General features: G+C 41.6%; 1 protein-coding gene across 2 annotated transcripts; it reads left to right on the top strand.

The window, feature by feature from the left end:
* The first annotated feature begins 349 nt into the window (after positions 1-349).
* IVNS1ABP (influenza virus NS1A binding protein) lies at positions 350-17,474 on the top strand. Of its 2 annotated transcripts, none has more exons than XM_084291025.1 (15): positions 350-557; positions 6,371-6,618; positions 7,941-8,063; positions 8,380-8,549; positions 8,631-8,706; positions 9,414-9,587; positions 10,010-10,135; positions 11,524-11,631; positions 13,835-13,961; positions 14,250-14,474; positions 14,575-14,696; positions 14,868-14,994; positions 15,075-15,206; positions 15,361-15,534; positions 16,048-17,474. In XM_084291025.1, the coding sequence occupies exons 3-15, from the start codon at positions 7,953-7,955 to the stop codon at positions 16,299-16,301; spliced, it is 1,926 nt and encodes a 641-aa protein (XP_084147151.1). In that variant the 5' UTR covers positions 350-557; positions 6,371-6,618; positions 7,941-7,952; the 3' UTR covers positions 16,302-17,474. The 2 variants fall into 2 exon arrangements, with proteins under 2 accessions (XP_084147151.1, XP_084147150.1); XM_084291024.1 differs by having other exon boundaries at positions 7,937-8,063.
* The last annotated feature ends 158 nt before the right edge of the window (positions 17,475-17,632 follow it).

Raw genomic sequence — 17,632 nt, 5'->3', positions numbered from 1 at the left:
GCTTGAGCTAAGAGCTACCAGTAAGGGCGCGAGGGCATCTGCGCAAAGACACGGCCCTGGGCCGGCCTCTGCCTTCTCTCACGCCGCCTCCTTCCCCTGCGGGTCCGGCGCTCTCCCAGCCCCGGGGGCAAGCCTCCCGCCTCCCCTCACGGCCCCCGGCCGCCACCGGCTCCCGCTCCCCTCGGGCGGCGGCAGCACCCCCGTCCTCCGGCCGGCCAGCCGGCACTGACCCCTCGGTAGCCAGGGCAGGACGGAGGGACGCACGGCAGGAAGGAGGGCGGAGGCCGGCAGGGCGCGGCCGCCCCGTGTCTCGGCACCGCCCCCCGCCCGCCCCGCAGGAGGCGGAGGGCGCCGCGGGCTCTTCCTGCTCCGGCGGCGGGTCCTCGGCGCCGTGCCCCGCTCCGCCTGCCGCCTGCGTTCTCCCTCGCGTTCTCCCTCCGCCGCCGCCTCACTCCGCTCCCTCTTCCTGCTGGCTGGGGCTGCGTCTCCGCCTCGGCTTCCCTCGCAGCCTGGAGCCTCCCAATATGAACGGCGTCGTCTGCGCTCAGAGGCACCAGGTGGGGCGGCGGCGGGGCGCGGGGGGCGGCGGGGGGCCGCGGCTCTTTGTTCCCGGCGCGGGGCATGGCGGCGGGCGGGGTGGGCAGCGCCGTGGGACCGGCAGGGCGAGCGGAGCCCTCCGCCTCCCCGCCGGGCCGCGGCGTTGTGCTTTTTGCAAGACGTTTCTCAAATCCCGAAGTTGCGCCGAGGAGAGGAGGCGCGATCCGCCCTCGGGCGGCGCTCCAAGGTCAGGCCGCCGCTCCGCCGCAGCCCGGCCGCCCGAGGAGAGCGCCCGGAGCCGGGCCTGGCGCGCAGCAGGTCACGGCCGGGGGCCGAGGGACGCGTGCTGCCACGGGCACGGCCGCCCGGCACCCGCATCGCTTCTGGGAGCCAGATAACGCGGCGGCACCGCGGCTGCGGGCCCGGTGGCGCTGCTGGAGGCGGGCGATAAATCAAAGCCCCTCTGGGCGTGAGCGCTCGAGGGGAGGGGGCGAGCCGCGGCAGGGCCGCCTGCCTGCAAGCGGCGGCCTCGTAGCGCCTCTGGGGCCCTTCAGGGCGGAGAACGGCCCGGCCTCGGCAGGTTCGGGGCTGCGCCCCAGACTCCCAGCAACACAAAAAGCAAATTGGTTGCGGTTCCGTGAAGGGTGAAAAAATGTTGACAAAGTGAGAGGCGAGGCAGCCGAGTTACTTACGAAGGAAGAAGGATAGCAAGGCCGAGTGGTGACAGGCTAGTGGAAATTCAGTATCATATCACTCTCTCCTTATTCGTCACAATTTGTGAAGGGGAAATCCTTTTTTTTTTTTTTTTCAGTGATGGGTGTGTAGACATCACATTTATTCTTTTCCGTCAGGGATCTACAAAGTAAGGAGCTAAGCAGGATGTACTGCTGCCATGGTGAGGTTGGTTTAATTTTAGAAGGTGGATTTTGTCACCACAAACCCAGCTCCTGGAGCACAGGATGCAACAGTCGGCAAATACATGCCAACTAGGAAATGGTACTTTAGCTACTGTAAATAGGTACTTTTTTTTTTTTTTTTTTCCTCAGTTTGAGTTTTTAAGGAGTGGGGAGTGTTAAAGGCAAAAACTGCCCAGCTGGGAGGGATGCGACAACAAACAAACCCAAACAGTTTGCTGGTTGTGTGATAAACATTTGAAGAACTGTAGGAAGTGTGCTAGCAGAAATCCATGGGGGTGAGGGGTGGGAGAGTTTTAACAGACTATGTATGAGGCAGAAAGTAGACAAAGACAATGAGAACAACAAAAAAGTTTTAACAAGGAGGAAAAGGAGAAGAGGAAGTGCAGAAATGGTATGGAAAAAGGAACATGAGACAGTGAAAGAGAACGTGGCAGAAGCATGGCAGAAAAGCACTGGAAATGAGCCCTAACTGGGCAGCTGAGTGTGTTGCAGCTGAGTTATAGTGGAAGGAGCAGTAACATTCTAGCACAAAACCTGCTTCTTGTAAATTTTTCTAAGTCTTCAAGCACGTTTGTGTATACAGAGCTCTGTAGCCTTGCTCTCTATAATACAGTACAAGTATTGCATTTTCTTGGACTACGTGTAAAAGGTGTTGGAAAATGTCCATAGTACTTTCTCCTTCCCCTGCAGTCCTTAACTGGTGATAGCAAATGCTCTATCCCTTTCTCCTCACTGTGGGGACATGGGGCATGGTGTGTGTTGATTTGTAGCAAAACACGTCAATGTCATTTACAGGTCACAGTTACGGACCAGACTAAATCTGTAGTGGAAAATAACCAAAAAGTAATACGCAAACCAAATTTGATACATAATCTATGAGTCTTTACTTGTATTAAATCACTGGTGTAAAGAAGTTGAGTCTGTTCAGTGGTGTAAATTACATTGGCATATGTCTTAGCCCATAGTATTTTACCCAAATGCAAACCCAGATGTGAAAATATATTATGATATGGGTAAGGGACTGTAAGTACTCATAGGTCTGACCTATGTTTCTTCTGAAGTAGGCTGTGAAAAGCAGGAAAGCCCACAGCAAGCAGAAAACATTTAGGAACACCAACTGTGGTGTTAAATTCCATTTATGTTCCACTGCATCAACAAGTGTCAATCAAGTGTCAATCATTGTATCAACAGGCATGAACTTGTAATCAAAAGTTTTAAAAGTATCTCCCAAACTAAAACATTAACTGAAAAATCAATGGTTTACTGTTGAGTTGAAGAGGTAATACCTTAATATGGCAAAAAATCTTGTGCAAAATTGGCATAAAGCATTGACTTCAATTTTTTACTGAAGTACTGCACATGGAAGTACCACCGGACTAGACCTAAGTTCTCAACTGGGAGGAAAAAGAAATAGCACGTGTGGTGTTTGGCCATGGGCAGCCTTAGTGCCGGGACCTGCCGGCCTGGTACCTTACCCGAGGCTGCAGCACGTGCTGTCCCCAGAAGTGGCTCTGTAGAGGACAGTCCTAGATCATGGCAACGGGTTTAAGACTTCAGAGAAATTCAACAGTAATCTTAATGCAGTTTTTTTTTAATGGCTTTTTAAAATATTTTTGATGTTGGAATGTTTTCTGTGTGAGGGGATTGTAAGTACTAAACACAACCAACAAAGTAAAATGTATCAATTATGACATTTAATTGCTCTTCTAACTGCCTGACCTGATCATATTTCAGTACTGTTTGCATTGCAAGATAGGTGTAAGAGGAGAGGGCAGTGAAAGATGAGAAGACATCGTTATTTAAATGAGTCTTTTGAAAATGCACCTTAAAGTGTATATGCAGTGAAATGACAAGATGAGTTTAAGAGGAGAAAGTATCTCTTCTGGGAGTCAGCTAAGTGCAGTGAACTTATAGTGGAAAATTTTTTAGCTGAGCTGTGAATCTTCCATAAGAAGATGTACCACTGGAAATGGAGATCTCAGCCTGTGCATAGGGGTAAGTGTTCGGGCACTGCAGTTACGGGAACCCAGTGAAGTTTCAGTCGAGTGAGAAGCAGGCACCTGAGTTATGGCGTTCCTCTGCTCAGCTGCAGCAGCATGGCGGGAGTGCTTAGCAGCCTCGAGCTGGCTTCTGGCTGCGGGGTGATGCCTCCAGGCTCAGCACCAGTCAAAATCCTTAAGGCAAAAACTACAATGCAAACCCTGATCACTCGCTTCTTGCTTTGGATTAAAACTGTGTGCAGGAAATAGGCCTTCTCTCAAGAAACAATTTTCTCAAATGGAGATACCCAGTTCCTGGTTGGGAGTGCTGGTTCTGTGGCTTTAAAGTCTTTAAATGATTCCATTTTGATGGAGCTTGAAAAGTAATTTCAGAGGTATCAGACCTCATGCTTTACCTAGCTTACAGTGATCTGTGACTGTCACACTTGATTAAAAATAAATAAATAAAAAAAAATCCAAGAGAATTAAGAATAGTAATAATAATAAAAAAAATTGTGATAGTTCTGGTGACAGTTCTTGATGGTAAGCTAGAAGGGAATATAAGAAAAAAATCAGAAAAACTGGTAATTAAAGGGTTACGAAAATTTCAAAGTGACCATAGAAAGGAATTTGTTTGCAGTACCTTTTTATAGCCTTTAAAGTAGAAAATGCTGTCACTCTTGGCTTTTTGTTGATTTTTAACTGATGAAAACAATTGTTCTACCATTGGTGTACCAGAACAGAAAGAGTGCAGAATGCAAATAACACAAGCATATTCATTAATGCTGCCTTTGAATACTAATACTAGCCATGGTTTGCATACAACAGTACTAAAACTTCATGGCAGTAGTTAAGATGTTCAGATTCTTAGAAAATATTAGAAAATACTGCTAGGTGCATAAATGCAGAGTCTTGCATTCATGTGTGAAGGAACACTTTAAAGGACAGATCTTTTGTTTAAGTCCAGAGTTATTTTGGATGCCCTTTATAGGTCTTGAAGGTTGTAAGTGAGCACACAGGGCGAAGTTGAAACGCTGCCCATGAAATTAAGTTGTTCTGTTAGAACAGAACATGGCAGGACATGCCTGGAGATGCAGACAGAATGGGGATGGTTCTGGTGTTTAACTGAAAGTATTTGAATAGTTGTCGTGTAACTTGAAATCTACCCAAAGCCTTGACACTGGTAATTAGCAGCAGTTCCAGTGAATATTGAACAGGGGAGTACCTAATGCCAATTGCAAGCAAGCTGGAAGCCTGTTTGTCTGGATATGGGAGCAATGTACATTTAATTTGCTTTGGTAATTGTGGACCTCAGAGCAGGTGAGCAGTGCCTCGTGGTGGTCCTTGGGAGGGAAAAGGCAGGTCTAAAACCTGAAATTGCAAACTCCGAGGTCTCCTGGCTGTAACTCTTGTACATTTGAAAATAGTCTTGATGAAGCCCAACTTCTACTACTTTCTTACAACTTCTTTTGGAACTAGTTCACTGCCATACTTGTGTAGAAATAGCATCTCTGCATCTTTGAACAAGAGAATATTTCAAACGAGATGAATCTCTGCGGGCAGTGTGGACACCAGGTTGTTTTTAAGAAGTGAAACTCCTTGTTTGCTTTAGTAGAAACTGGAGATGTCTTCCCTGCTGCACCAATAAGGCAAGAAGCCTTCATTTTCTGTTGTTTGCTTTGTGTTCATGCCTTTGCTAGTGGCCAAATGTAGTTAACTCTAACTCTGGCTACCTGGCTGTCTGCTGACTGCCACGGCCTGTCCTCAGGGTTGTGGGAAGCTGATAGGGATGGGTGGAAGCAGTTTCTTTCCCTGGGGAGCTGCTGTGCTGTGGGATAATGCCCCCTGCTGCCCGGGAGGATCGGTCCTGTGCTTGAGCTGCTGCTGATGTGCTTGAAGTCCGAAGGAGGGCCAGTTCCTGACAAAATGGTCCTGGCTGTGGCTGGGCAGGAGAGCCATGGGGCTCTTTGCCTGCTCTGTAGGTGACTTTTAAGTTTTGACAAGAAAAATGGGCTGCACCTATTTTAAGGAAACCTGATTCCCAGTGCGGCATTTAATCTGTAGCTACAAATATCACTCGGGAACTGCAGCGGGGAACTCAAGTGGATGAAGTGATTGATGTTTTCCCGGGGCGGCAGCAGGGTCATGGAAAGTTCCAGAGTGTGTGGTTGTTGCCTGCTCCCTCCCCACTGCTGCTCCTCCTCCCCTTCTCCCCTCCCCGCAAAGGCCGGCATAAACAGCCCCCGCACGAAGGATCCCCCCAGAGCTACCCCGGGCTGCGGTGCCTGCGTGGGGCTTGGCTGCAGCTGACGGGTCCTGCTCGGGCGTAGTGAAGATACTCATTATCCAAGAGGTTGTCGTAGAAAACGGCAATTTCTGACTTTACCGTTGTTTATTTGGAAGTACCTAAGACTGGAGACATGTCCAGTCCTTTCAGACGTGTCCTTAATCCATCTTCGGTCCATTTTAGGCGTTTAGGAGAAGAAGGATACAAGTAGACAAGTATAGGAAAAGCAAAAGGTAGGAGGCATGTGGAGTGGCTTCTTTTTCTATATATGTCTAGTAGTTTTTGTTTTGTTACTTGAGAGTTTGTCTTCTTGTGTAAGCAAGCAGCAATACGTAGATATAGGAAGTGCTGAAAGTCAGGATTGGTAAGGAATTGTCTGAAAATTGGATTCAGCTGTTCTAACTTTTTTTTTTTCTAAATACTGCTATAGCTACTATCTTGTCTCTGTGTGTGTAGGAACTGGTATGGTGCACCTGTTGTTAGACATGAGGCTGTAGTGGTGTCAATATAGAATTTCTCAGGTTGTTTTCTCTTTGTACAGAAGACTTGTTTTTGAGGCATCAGGAACTTCTGCTTTAGGAGACTAAATTTCACCAGAAATATGTGGTAGCATTATATATTGTCCTTACTTGATAATTTCTTTATTGCAGATTATGATGCACGATTATCACAGAAGAAATTCATGTCTATAGCTCTTAAGGACTTGATTACATCATCTTCAAGCCTGATAGATTTGGAATCCATATTACAGCTGCAAAGACAAGTCTGTTTTTGCATTTCAACAAACATCTTCCCTATCAGAGGATACTGAAACTGAAGCGCTCTGTTTTGACACAGGGATACCATAGGAATAATTTAAGACCTCCCAGTTAAAAATTTACAGTAATATATTTGCTAGGTAAGTTAATACTGGTAGATGTGTATTCAATAATTAATAGTTTTGCTGAAATTCTGTGACTTTAAAAACTTCCTGTCCTCTTTTTTTTTTTTTTAATTTTAAGTTGTAACAATTGAAAATCTATGCAAATAAAAACATCTGGAAGTAAGACTATTGCCAGTTTACAGTCAAATACTTTCTGTATTAAGTGAAGTTAAAACAAGTGGAATAAAGCTAAAATTATTTGTGTGGAGCTTGCTATTATTTTTGTACTTTATTTCCAATTTTTGTATTTTGTTGGGGGTTGTTTAATCATTTACATTTTTTTAATTTCATATGGAAATATAAATTACTGCTGACAATGTTACTAGCATTCCACATATTATTTCCTCTAAAATTGTTGAGGAAACTTTACTTTTGCATACATAGGCAACTCAAACTTAAAGATTTGAGAGAGAGACAAATTCAGTATGTCATCTCAGGGTCTTATTTTAGTACTCTTGGTTAGCTTTCTATTTCTTAAGAGGACTTTAGAAAAAGTGCTTAGATTTTAAAAAAAAAAAAAAAAAAAGTTAAATGACTTACAAAATAGCTTTCAAGTTCAACAGATAGATAGTTTCCTGAAGTTATTTTTCCAGTCTTGGTCCAAGTTGCATGAGGTGACATGTTTGTATATGGGTAAGATGTTCAGGGGAAGTTGCTTTAGCTTCATGAGGACTTAAAATACATGGTGGTGATACAGAATATATTTCAATCTGTCTGTTTTCTCTTATAGTTCTCAGCTACTCTGAAATATTTCAGCCATTACATTCATAAAATCAAACTTTTTTTTTTTTAATTTCTATGGCTATTTGACTTCCCTTTTTACTTTAAATTCTCAGTTTTTAGTTTTCGATGCAGCTGCGCTTTAGGTCTGTGCAGAAATAAATCTGGTCAATATGACATTTTATGCAGTGAGCAGAAAATAGCAATGAATCTTCCAGGTCTGATCTTCATGGAGGGAAATAAAGTTTCTTGCCTAATCTAGTGGTTTCCAGTTTGCTCACAGAGAGCAAGCACAGGTTCAGCATCTGTTGGTACCTGCGGATGGGATGTGGAAAAGTTGAAAGGGAAAAAAAAGTTGTGGAGCATCTCATTTTGAAAAATCAATAATCTGGGCAATCCAAAGTATTGTTGTTAACACAGTCATCAGCAGTTGTACTCTTGTAGTTTGTTTTTTTTTTTGAGGTGGATGTTCTTTTGAGAAAGTTCTTATGAATGTTTGCAAGTGATGTGTTAATTGTACTTCTATATGGAAGCAAAATGTTATATCTGAAAATGATACACATTCTGTTCTCAGCCAGACCAACTCCAAAATGATTCCTAATGGATATTTGATGTTTGAAGATGAAAATTTCATCGAGTCATCTGTTGCCAAACTAAATGCCTTACGTAAAAGTGGTCAGTTCTGCGATGTCCGACTCCAGGTAACTTTTTTCCTCTCAAGTATTATGGTTGAATATGTTTTTTCATTATGTTTTGTAGTACTATATATATATATTTCTGGAAAATCCATATTTAAAAAAAAAGAAACAGATACTACTTTGAGAGAAGCACCATACATCACCTGAAAAAACTCATTAGTGTTGTAAGTTGAAGGCAGTATTGATTACTATTGATCAATAAATTGATTTGAATCGTGCCATTCACTTGGGAAGGTCTTTATACTGTGTTACAATATAAATATATTTCTTTTAGAAAATCTTACAACCCTGTGGATTTTCATCTGTTTTTTAAATAAAGGTGTGTGGACATGAGATGTTGGCGCACAGAGCTGTGCTGGCTTGCTGCAGTCCCTACCTGTTTGAAATCTTCAATAGTGATAGTGATTCTCATGGAATTTCCCATGTCAAATTCGATGATCTCAATCCAGATGCTGTTGAAGTTCTGTTGAACTATGCCTATACTGCTCAGTAAGTACTTTTCTGAGAAATGAGGGCAAGTTTTAATTATAAAGAATCAAAGTAATGAAGTTACGTTTCTTTCTTCAATAGGTTAAAAGCTGATAAAGAACTGGTGAAAGATGTATACTCAGCAGCAAAGAAGTTGAAGATGGAGAGAGTTAAGCAGGTACAGTTCTCAGCTCTTCAGAGGTCTGTTCCGTTTTCTCAGTCAGTGTTACGCTTTTTGGTGGTAGTGAGACTAAAAAATTCTGTGGAAAAAGTGCTTAGCGGGTAAGCTTTTGCACAGTGTTAATTTGAGTGACATCAGCATGTATTGCTTCAGTTTGTGTTATCCTTGTGCTGAAGGGCTCTCTGAAGCTGTTTCTCTTTGTGCACATGTGTAAGTAAAATGGCTTATGAATCTTAGCTGGTTAATTACCTTAAGGTTCATGGGAGCACTGATGTGCTTGGTTGTTTTCGGGGGGGCATAATTGGCTCTGTAAATCTGTGGCAGTGGTACGTGAAAAAGAAGTAACACACACACTGCAGAACCTAAGTTTTGAGCTTGGTTTCCAAAATGCTCGCTCTTGCTGAAAATGGGGATACCTTTGACAAGGCAATTGGGATTTGTATCTGTATTTTTGAACAGATTTGCAAAGAAACGCATATATGTAAGTAGAAGAAAGTCCTACACATATAAAAGCTAATGTATGCATATTCTTATGGAAGGCGACATTTCATTTATAGCAGCTAGTGCGGGGAGATGACAACAGACAAACAGTCACTGTTGTGCAGTTAAAAAAAAAAAAAATTGTTTCTGTGTTGGGGTGGATAATACATATAAAATACATATAAAAAGTGTGTAAATTAAGATGCAGCTTCCTTTCTTAAAAGGTTTGTGGTGACTACTTGCTCTCCAAGATGGATGTTCAGAGCTGCATCTCTTACCGAAATTTTGGAAGTTCTATGGGAGACTCACGTTTGTTGAACAAGATTGATGGCTACATTCAGGAACATCTTTTGCAGATTTCAGAACAGGAGGAATTTCTCAAACTTCCACGGTTAAAGGTTAGCTGAAGTTTGTAGACTTACTTTTGGTATGGGACAGCAGGCAATGTGAAGGGAGTTAGAAATCACCTTTACAAAAAGTAATCCAAGGAACAAATGTAAAGTTTTCCTGCTCCCAAAAGGGAAGCCATAGTATGCTGAGTTTTTTTTTAAAAAAAACAACATGAACATTCTGTATAATATTCATGCTAATGTGCAACTTGACTGTAGAGCAGTCAAGTACAGCTGAGTACAACTGCAGTTGTACTTCAATGTGCTTACTAGTTTCTACTGTACAAACCAAAAGCTCCTGCTGCCTTCTAGCTCCACTGAAAAGCAGGAGTAATGCTCACTACATCAGGTACAGTATGCTGCAAATAAAAGGGTAAAACCCACGGAGTAAGTCATTCAGTAATTCACTTCCCTTCCTCTTCTATTTCAAGCTTGAAGTAATGCTTGAAGACAATGTTGGCCTACCTAGCAATGGCAAATTATACACAAAGGTAATCAACTGGGTACAGCGCAGCATCTGGGAGAATGGAGACAGCCTGGAAGATCTAATGGAAGAGGTTAGTCTTTAAGAAAATGGGATTAAACATCATTGTCTTTTTTTTTTTAATATAAAAAAAAATCAGTATGAAGGATGATCCCTTTTTCTTTTTTTTCCACTTTTTTTAACTATGACCCTAAAGAATTTAAATTTTACTGTAGGTACCCCTAAGCTGAGAAACTGGGGGGGTGTTCAGGTGAGCTGAATGAACTGTTCAGTCTGGTCTTCCGCTTTCCTTTTTTGCTCACTATGTGCTGTATAGAAATCTCAGAAGTGGCATGTATCTTGCTTTAGAACTGGGGAGGTGGTACTGAAACTTGCTGTAGATTCTTGATGTTTTCCTTTGCAGGTTTTACTTGTAAATGCAAAGTAGGTAAAAGCTTCTAATGGTTGTTCCTCCCCATTGATTTATCTCCCCATAGGTTTATTAACAAAACTAGGATACCAAGGCTGAAGAACCAAGAAGAAACCTCAAGTGTATTGACACGTACAGAAGCAGCAGTCCTGCCCCAGTTCTCCTAAGAAAATCCGCTGTGGGCAGAGAACGATGATGATGATTTAATGGTGTTTACTTACTCCTTTACAGGATATATTATTTTAAAAGTTGTGTGTTATTAAATGGCTTTACTCATGAATAATAATATTAGATCTAGCCTGGGCAGTTTTTAATGGAAAAATTGGTGGGGAATCGAAATTTCTAATTGGCTGGAAAAAATGGGCTTTAGAAATAGACACCAAACATCAGAATTTTCCCAGCCTGTTACTACAGGCACAGTAGATCTTCAGAAACACTTGTATAGGCAAAAGTACATGTTGATAACTGTCATACCTTCTTGAGTGTATGTTTCCACTTGGAATAACTAATTAATTTTAAGTTTTGATCATGTTGAAATTCAGATGCATTTCATTGAAACGGTTGCATCTGATGTTTAGACGTGGACAACAGTTTCTTCCAGAGCTTAAATTTGTGTTGTCTTCCCTCATCCCCATACCTTTCTTTTAGAGTCCACTGTTGGCTTCCCTTAACTCTTTCTGGTCAACATAAATATGTGTATTTTTCAAAGCAGAAAACTTGTTTGCGGGGATAACAAAAATGCTTGCATGAGATTGTGAATTTGTGTAATTCTGCAAATTAATGTACCTCTTGCTTGTCTAATGTTTCTGTGCTGGAAAAAACAGTAGAAGTCCTTGGAAACTGAAGATTTCTTTCAAGCTGAGAAAGTAAGGAACCTTCATCCAATGTTTGAAGATTGCCACCATGACATCTGCTTCCTTTTAGTTTTGTCATTCCGCTAGATTGAGATGAGATGACAAGAAGTATGCTGGCGACTGCCTTTTGTAATCTGCCTGTAGCTAAGTAATAATGGAGACAGTAGCCACATGGGTATTCTGTTGTTGTTTTTGCAGGTTCAAACGCTGTACTACTCAGCTGATCACAAGCTGCTTGATGGAAATCTGCTAGATGGACAGGCTGAGGTGTATGGCAGTGATGATGACCACATTCAGTTTGTGCAGGTACAACTTGCAGAGAGTCCGAGGTAACCTCAGATAGACCGGAGCAGTTCACAGCAACCTGAAGTCCTGTATACTGTAGCAGAGGAAGCAGCAGTAGTTTTAATGGTGAAATATGTGACAAGAAAGCGTATCTTTCTCAAAACTGCTGGACGCAATGATTTAGTTCTGATTGCTGTCAATGTCAATGATTACTGTCAGTTTATCAGCAGACTGACTCAAAGTGAGCCTTTGCAACATTAAGTGCTTTAGGTTTGACTTCTAAATAAATCTTAGGCTGTTAGAAGGAGGAAATGGTAGAGAAGCAGTCAGCTGTAGCAGATCAGTTGTAGTGTAGTAGAAATGTAGACGAAATCATCTCCAAGAGACCGAAAAGAATCGTGGACTGACTGCTTGGCTTGCAGTTTTCCTGTTCATGAGAATGACTTATGCATCTGTTAAGATTTTGGCACAGAAAAAGATTCCAGACATAAGTTCTGTTCTTTTAGCTGCCAGCATCCATTTCTTTTGTTCAGCTGTATTGGTAATGTGCAAGAGAGATTTCAAAAAAAACATCTGTATATAATTTCTGAGCCAGAGAGAGAGCTGATGCTTTGACTGTCTTGTGTTTTTTGATTTTTTTTTGTTTGTTTTTTGAGATTTATTTTTTTTTACTTCCAGCTAAATATGGTACTGATTCTCAGCTCCTGAAAAACACGTGGCTTAGGACAATGGAGACTATTTAAGAAACAAACATAAAAATAAACAAAGGCTAATAATAAATAATAAATGTAAACTATCAGTTGCTTTATCCAAATATAGTTTGTTTAAATTCACTGAGCTAAAAGTATGTATATTTTAATTCATAAGTGATGTGTGCAAGTATATATTACTTGAAATTTTTTGCAGATGGTTATGTAAAATACTTCCATCTTGTAATGTGGATTTTAGAAGTGAAGAGAGATGAAAATGCAGCCAGATAATATTCTACTTGTAATTCTTCTTAGCAAACCCTCACAGATTTCACCACCTTTCGATGCTATTCCTTATAGTAGTTAAAAGCTAAGAGGTGAACTTGCAAAAATTTCTTCTTCAGAAATGAGGCCAAAGAGCCCTCAACTTCTTTTTAAAATCCTTTTTGATAACTGGAATTAACAATTTCAGAAATTTGCATCCAGCTTTTGAAAAGTCAGGCAGTCGAGAGAACACCAAAAGCCCACAGACAATGGGTCTGGAGAATTGGTCAGTAATTTTAAAATTTCTGAATTACAGATGTTGTTTGCAATGTCAGTGACTGTTGAGGTAGTTCAAGAATAAAAGAATAAGCTTTTTAACTAAATGAAGATTCAGAAACAAAAATGCTATCCACAAATGAATTGGTTTTCATGCAAAACTGAGTGTAGCTGTCAAACTCTGTGTAAGGTTATCTATGAGTTAGATGGTGTATTCTGGAAATCTTATGACAGTTTCCATAGAAATCAGACTCCAGGGAACTGTGCAGGCACTGTAAATTTTCGTCCTGTGGTTATAATGTCTTCTTAACAAAACAGAATTTTAACCTCTCTTTTGGTTCTTCTGATTCAGAAAAAGCCTGCATATAACCTAACGAGCTGTCTCTGAAATGTGAAATTTTGGCTTTTCTTAGTTTAGCAAAATAATGTGAACTACAGTATAAATTTAATTGAAGAAGAAAAGAGAGCAGTAATCTCCTGTTAGTGGGAAGTATCAAGGGAGTAAAATCCAAGAAATGGCTAGTCGGAACACAGAGAGGAACTGAACTGAAATTAATTCATCTTCAGGGAATGAAGAGAATAGTTAATTCACTTCCGAAAAGGTTTATACAGTTAACTCAAATTCCAGAAGCAGAGTTCAAGTGTAGCTTCTACTTTGTAAATCTTTTTTTTTTTTTCCAAATAGATGGAGATTTTTCCTTAGCCTTGAAAAACCTGATAGTAATGCATATTCTTATCCAGGAATTTGGAATGATTTCTAGTCATACACCAGCAGTACAAAGGTGCAATCAGAGGATGAAATGAGTACTGAGCTAAGATATAGGGTTTTGGCTACTGTTGTTGAGTATGCAGTGGTAGGTGGGCTATACATGATACTCTGTGGAGGTGGTAGCTGAAGGGTTCTCTTGAATAGTTATGTGTTAGCTCAGGGAAGCAAAGGTAGAAAGAGGAGTAGTCTCTGGATAGGTTTCTGTAGCTGCCTTTTGATTTTGCAGAAGAAGCCACCACGTGAGAATGATCACAAGCAGATAAGTAGCAGCTCCTCTGGAAGTCTTTCTCCAAGTGCTACTGTTCAGAGTCCTAAACATGAATGGAAAATCATTGCTTCAGAGAAAACTTCCAGTGAGTATCTGAGGAGGCAGGGGAGTTGTCTAAAGATGCATCTGGTGTTACGTACCCATCACCTCTCACCCTCAAGGGTTTCCTTCAACATCTCTAAGCAGCACTTTTTCTTACTGATGATACGCTAATTTGTGGGATGTTTTTAAAATAATTGGGGCCAAGCTGGGATCACCAGTGTTTTGATCCCGTGTCCACAGGGCCATCAGAAATCCCGTGTTGTGTATAATTTGACCCAGAAAGTTCCAAGTCATTCGTATCGGTCTTCTTTCCTGTTCTCCTGACTTACAGGTAATACCTACCTGTGTCTCGCTGTTCTGGACGGCGTGCTGTGCGTGATATTCCTGCATGGCCGCAACAGCCCTCAGAGCTCTCCCACAAGCACACCACGACTGCTGAAGAGTCTGAGCTTTGAGCTTCAGCCAAACGATGTGATAGAGAAGCCCATGTCTCCCATGCAGTATGCTCGGTCTGGGTTGGGCACAGCTGAACTGAACGGCAAGCTGATCGCTGCAGGTAAGAGAATGAATAACAGTTCTTTAAAGCAGCTCCCTCAATTTGTAAGGGGTGCAATTGGTCTTTGGAAGTTTGATACCATTTAAACTCTTGATTTTAGGTGGATATAACAGAGAGGAATGCTTGCGCACAGTGGAATGCTATGATCCACAGAAGGACGCTTGGACTTTCATTGCACCTATGAGGACACCGAGAGCTCGGTTCCAGATGGCAGTTTTAATGGTGTGTGGAGATCAGATAATATGTTGAGATTATGTAAACATAGGTGGGACAAATATTGGAAACCTTATATAACCATAATACAAGTTGCTTAATTGAATTTACGAGCTTACTAAAGTGGTAATGTTTTGAGTTGACCACTTGTATGTGAAAGTACTCATTTTTTCCATGTAGGGGCAGCTGTATGTTGTGGGTGGGTCAAATGGCCACTCGGATGACTTGAGCTGTGGAGAAATGTATGAGCCAGAAATAGATGATTGGACTCCTGTTCCAGAACTGAGAACCAATCGTTGCAATGCAGGTAACACATCTGCAGCTGATCAACTGTTATTTTCTTTATTAATTTATTAGCTTACATATTATTCTTTCCTATATGAATAGGAGTATGTGCCCTGAATGGAAAACTTTACATTGTTGGTGGTTCAGATCCTTATGGCCAAAAGGGACTTAAGAACTGTGATGTGTTTGATCCTCTAACAAAATCGTGGACAAGTTGTGCTCCACTTAATGTCCGTAAGTCTGCTGTGCGATTTGGGAGGGAGGGGAAAAAGGGCAGTTGCAAAACCATGGATTTTAAACAAAAAAGCTGGATAAGTTTCAGCTACTGTGGCAAGTTATTAGTGCACTACTTCTGTGCTGGGCTGTAACTCGTGGTGTTTGGTTACAGGGAGACATCAGTCTGCAGTGTGTGAGCTCGGTGGGTATTTGTACATAATTGGGGGAGCAGAATCGTGGAACTGCCTGAGCAGTGTGGAGCGTTACAATCCGGAGAACGATACCTGGACTTTGATTGCACCCATGAACATGGCTCGACGGGGAGCTGGGGTGGCTGTTCACGATGGTAGGCTTCCGCGATCTTACACAGCCTCTTATGCTTAATGAATTTTTCATGTTGAGCTACAGTGAAAGTAGAACACAAAGGTGTGTTCCTTTGTATTTTAATAAAGGGAGGAAACGATACAGGAAGAACTTGGTTTATGCCTTCAATTATTTAAAAACTGTAACCATCATAACAAAAAGCTCTTATTTTGGGAGCATCTCCCCCAGCCCTTTTTTCTTCTCTCACTCTCTCCTCCTTTTCTCCCCACCCCCACACCAAACATCACCCTTGCAGCCTGCAGAGCTGCATCTGTTTGAATTTGGGCTTTGGAAATTATTTCAGACCAATCAGCCCTAATGATCAGAAGAGCTCGGTAGGGTGGTGCTGTAACTCCAGACCTTGAAAAAAGCAAGTTTCTGCCAGGAAACCCTTACGTTCCTTCGCTCTGGCTTGGTCTTCCAGGAAAGGAAGGCTGTGTTTGGAAGTACAGTGGGTGCTTAGCAGTGAAACACCTATTTTGTCTCTTTTTCATAGGAAAACTCTTTGTTGGTGGAGGCTTTGATGGCTCCCATGCAGTGAGCTGTGTGGAGATGTATGACCCTGCTAAAAACGAGTGGAAGATGATGGGAAATATGACTACTCCGAGAAGCAATGCTGGCATCACAACGGTGGCAAACACTATTTATGCAGTTGGGGGATTTGATGGCAACGAATTTCTGAACACAATTGAAGTCTACAATCCAGAAACAAATGAATGGAGCCCCTACACGAAAATTTACAAGTTTTAGATGAATTAAATTACCTTTTCAAACTAACAGGCTTAGTGATGTAATTGTGTTTTAGTAGAGGTACACTTGTGAATAGGGTTGGGGAGGGCATAGATGTTGCCAACAGCAACACAGAGCTTTTGCATATTGCATATTAATGTGCTGTACATATTTGTTTTGGAAAGAATATCAAGATGAAGGGTTTTTTGTGTATTTTAGAACTTTGTTTCAGGGTGGTGTTTTTTTGTTTTTTTTAAGACTTTGACGATAGTGCAAGAGAAACTAGATGGAGCATATCATTTCAGGAGCTTCCCCCAGTGTTTGTTTTTGTCACTTTGCACATTAAATGATGTTTTCTTTTCTGTACAATGTGTTCTTGGGGCAGGAAGTGTGAGGTTTATGGGGGATCCTTTTTTCATCAGGCCTTGTTTTCTTCAGTAACTGGAACAGTCTGTAACAAGAAGCCTTATTTAAATAGATATAATGGCTATTTTTTTTATTAAAGAAGCTGACATGCCTGCCAATACCTTATCTTTTATGATTGCCTTTTTATAACAGTTTTTATATACTCAACAGAGTATTTTATCTGTTGAAATGAAAACGGCAGATAAATGGACAACCTTGGAGTTCATAGAGACTGAGTGGGACTGCAATTTACCACTGTACTTGAGCTTCTGAGCTTTTGCCTCTGCTACAATATTGCAACTTAGTAGGCAACACTTTCATTAGATCCAAATGGAGTTTCTGAACATAACATAGCTGTGACTTTCTAGCATGGGAAAATTATTTTGGCTCCAAATATTTTGACAAAAACATAGAGGGTGCTTTCTGTACAGCAGTTTTGTTACTAGGGTTGACCTAACATTTGTAAAACAAACTTAAGTGTGGGGTTTTTCTCATGTTTTTTAAACTCTTCCAAGTTGGCAATGACAATATATTCATCTGATTAGTAACTGTTTTATTTTTCTAATATTACAAACTGAAAAGGTGATAGAACACCGATAACTTGACTTCATATGTACTCATAGTGCTATGTTTTAGTTCACTTTCTCTACTCATATGGATAAAATGTTGGTTTGGATGACTTGGTGTCTAATGTGTAGTGCTGCACATCTAAACTCCTGGTGCCAAAACTAGCACTTTGCTTGCTGCTGATGCAAACACATTAAAGGTACCTTCTGGGAAATCCTTGCACCACCCGCTTCCTGTGCTGTGTCTTGGTGTTCATTTCTTTAATGAGACAGTTTACAAAAAACTTACACCAGTGAAATGGGAGTTTCAGATGCATATAGGCTTCAGGCAAGCAATATAGGTTATTTAACTGAACGGCTGCAGCTCAGCCTTTGGGGGGT

The sequence above is a fragment of the Netta rufina genome (genome assembly GCF_964035555.1).
Source record: "Netta rufina genome assembly, chromosome: 8".
NCBI lineage: Eukaryota > Metazoa > Chordata > Aves > Anseriformes > Anatidae > Netta > Netta rufina.
Note: the sequence above shows the minus strand (reverse complement) of the source record. Positions and strands in the feature narration are given on the sequence as shown.

Coding starts and splice junctions, on each gene's coding strand:
- IVNS1ABP (XM_084291025.1), top strand. CDS start 7,953: ATGATTCCTAATGGATATTTGATGTTTGAAGATGAAAATTTCATCGAG. Junction 8,064..8,379: donor TCTGCGATGTCCGACTCCAG/GTAACTTTTTTC, acceptor TTTTAAATAAAG/GTGTGTGGACATGAGATGTT. Junction 13,962..14,249: donor TGCTTCAGAGAAAACTTCCA/GTGAGTATCTGA, acceptor CCTGACTTACAG/GTAATACCTACCTGTGTCTC.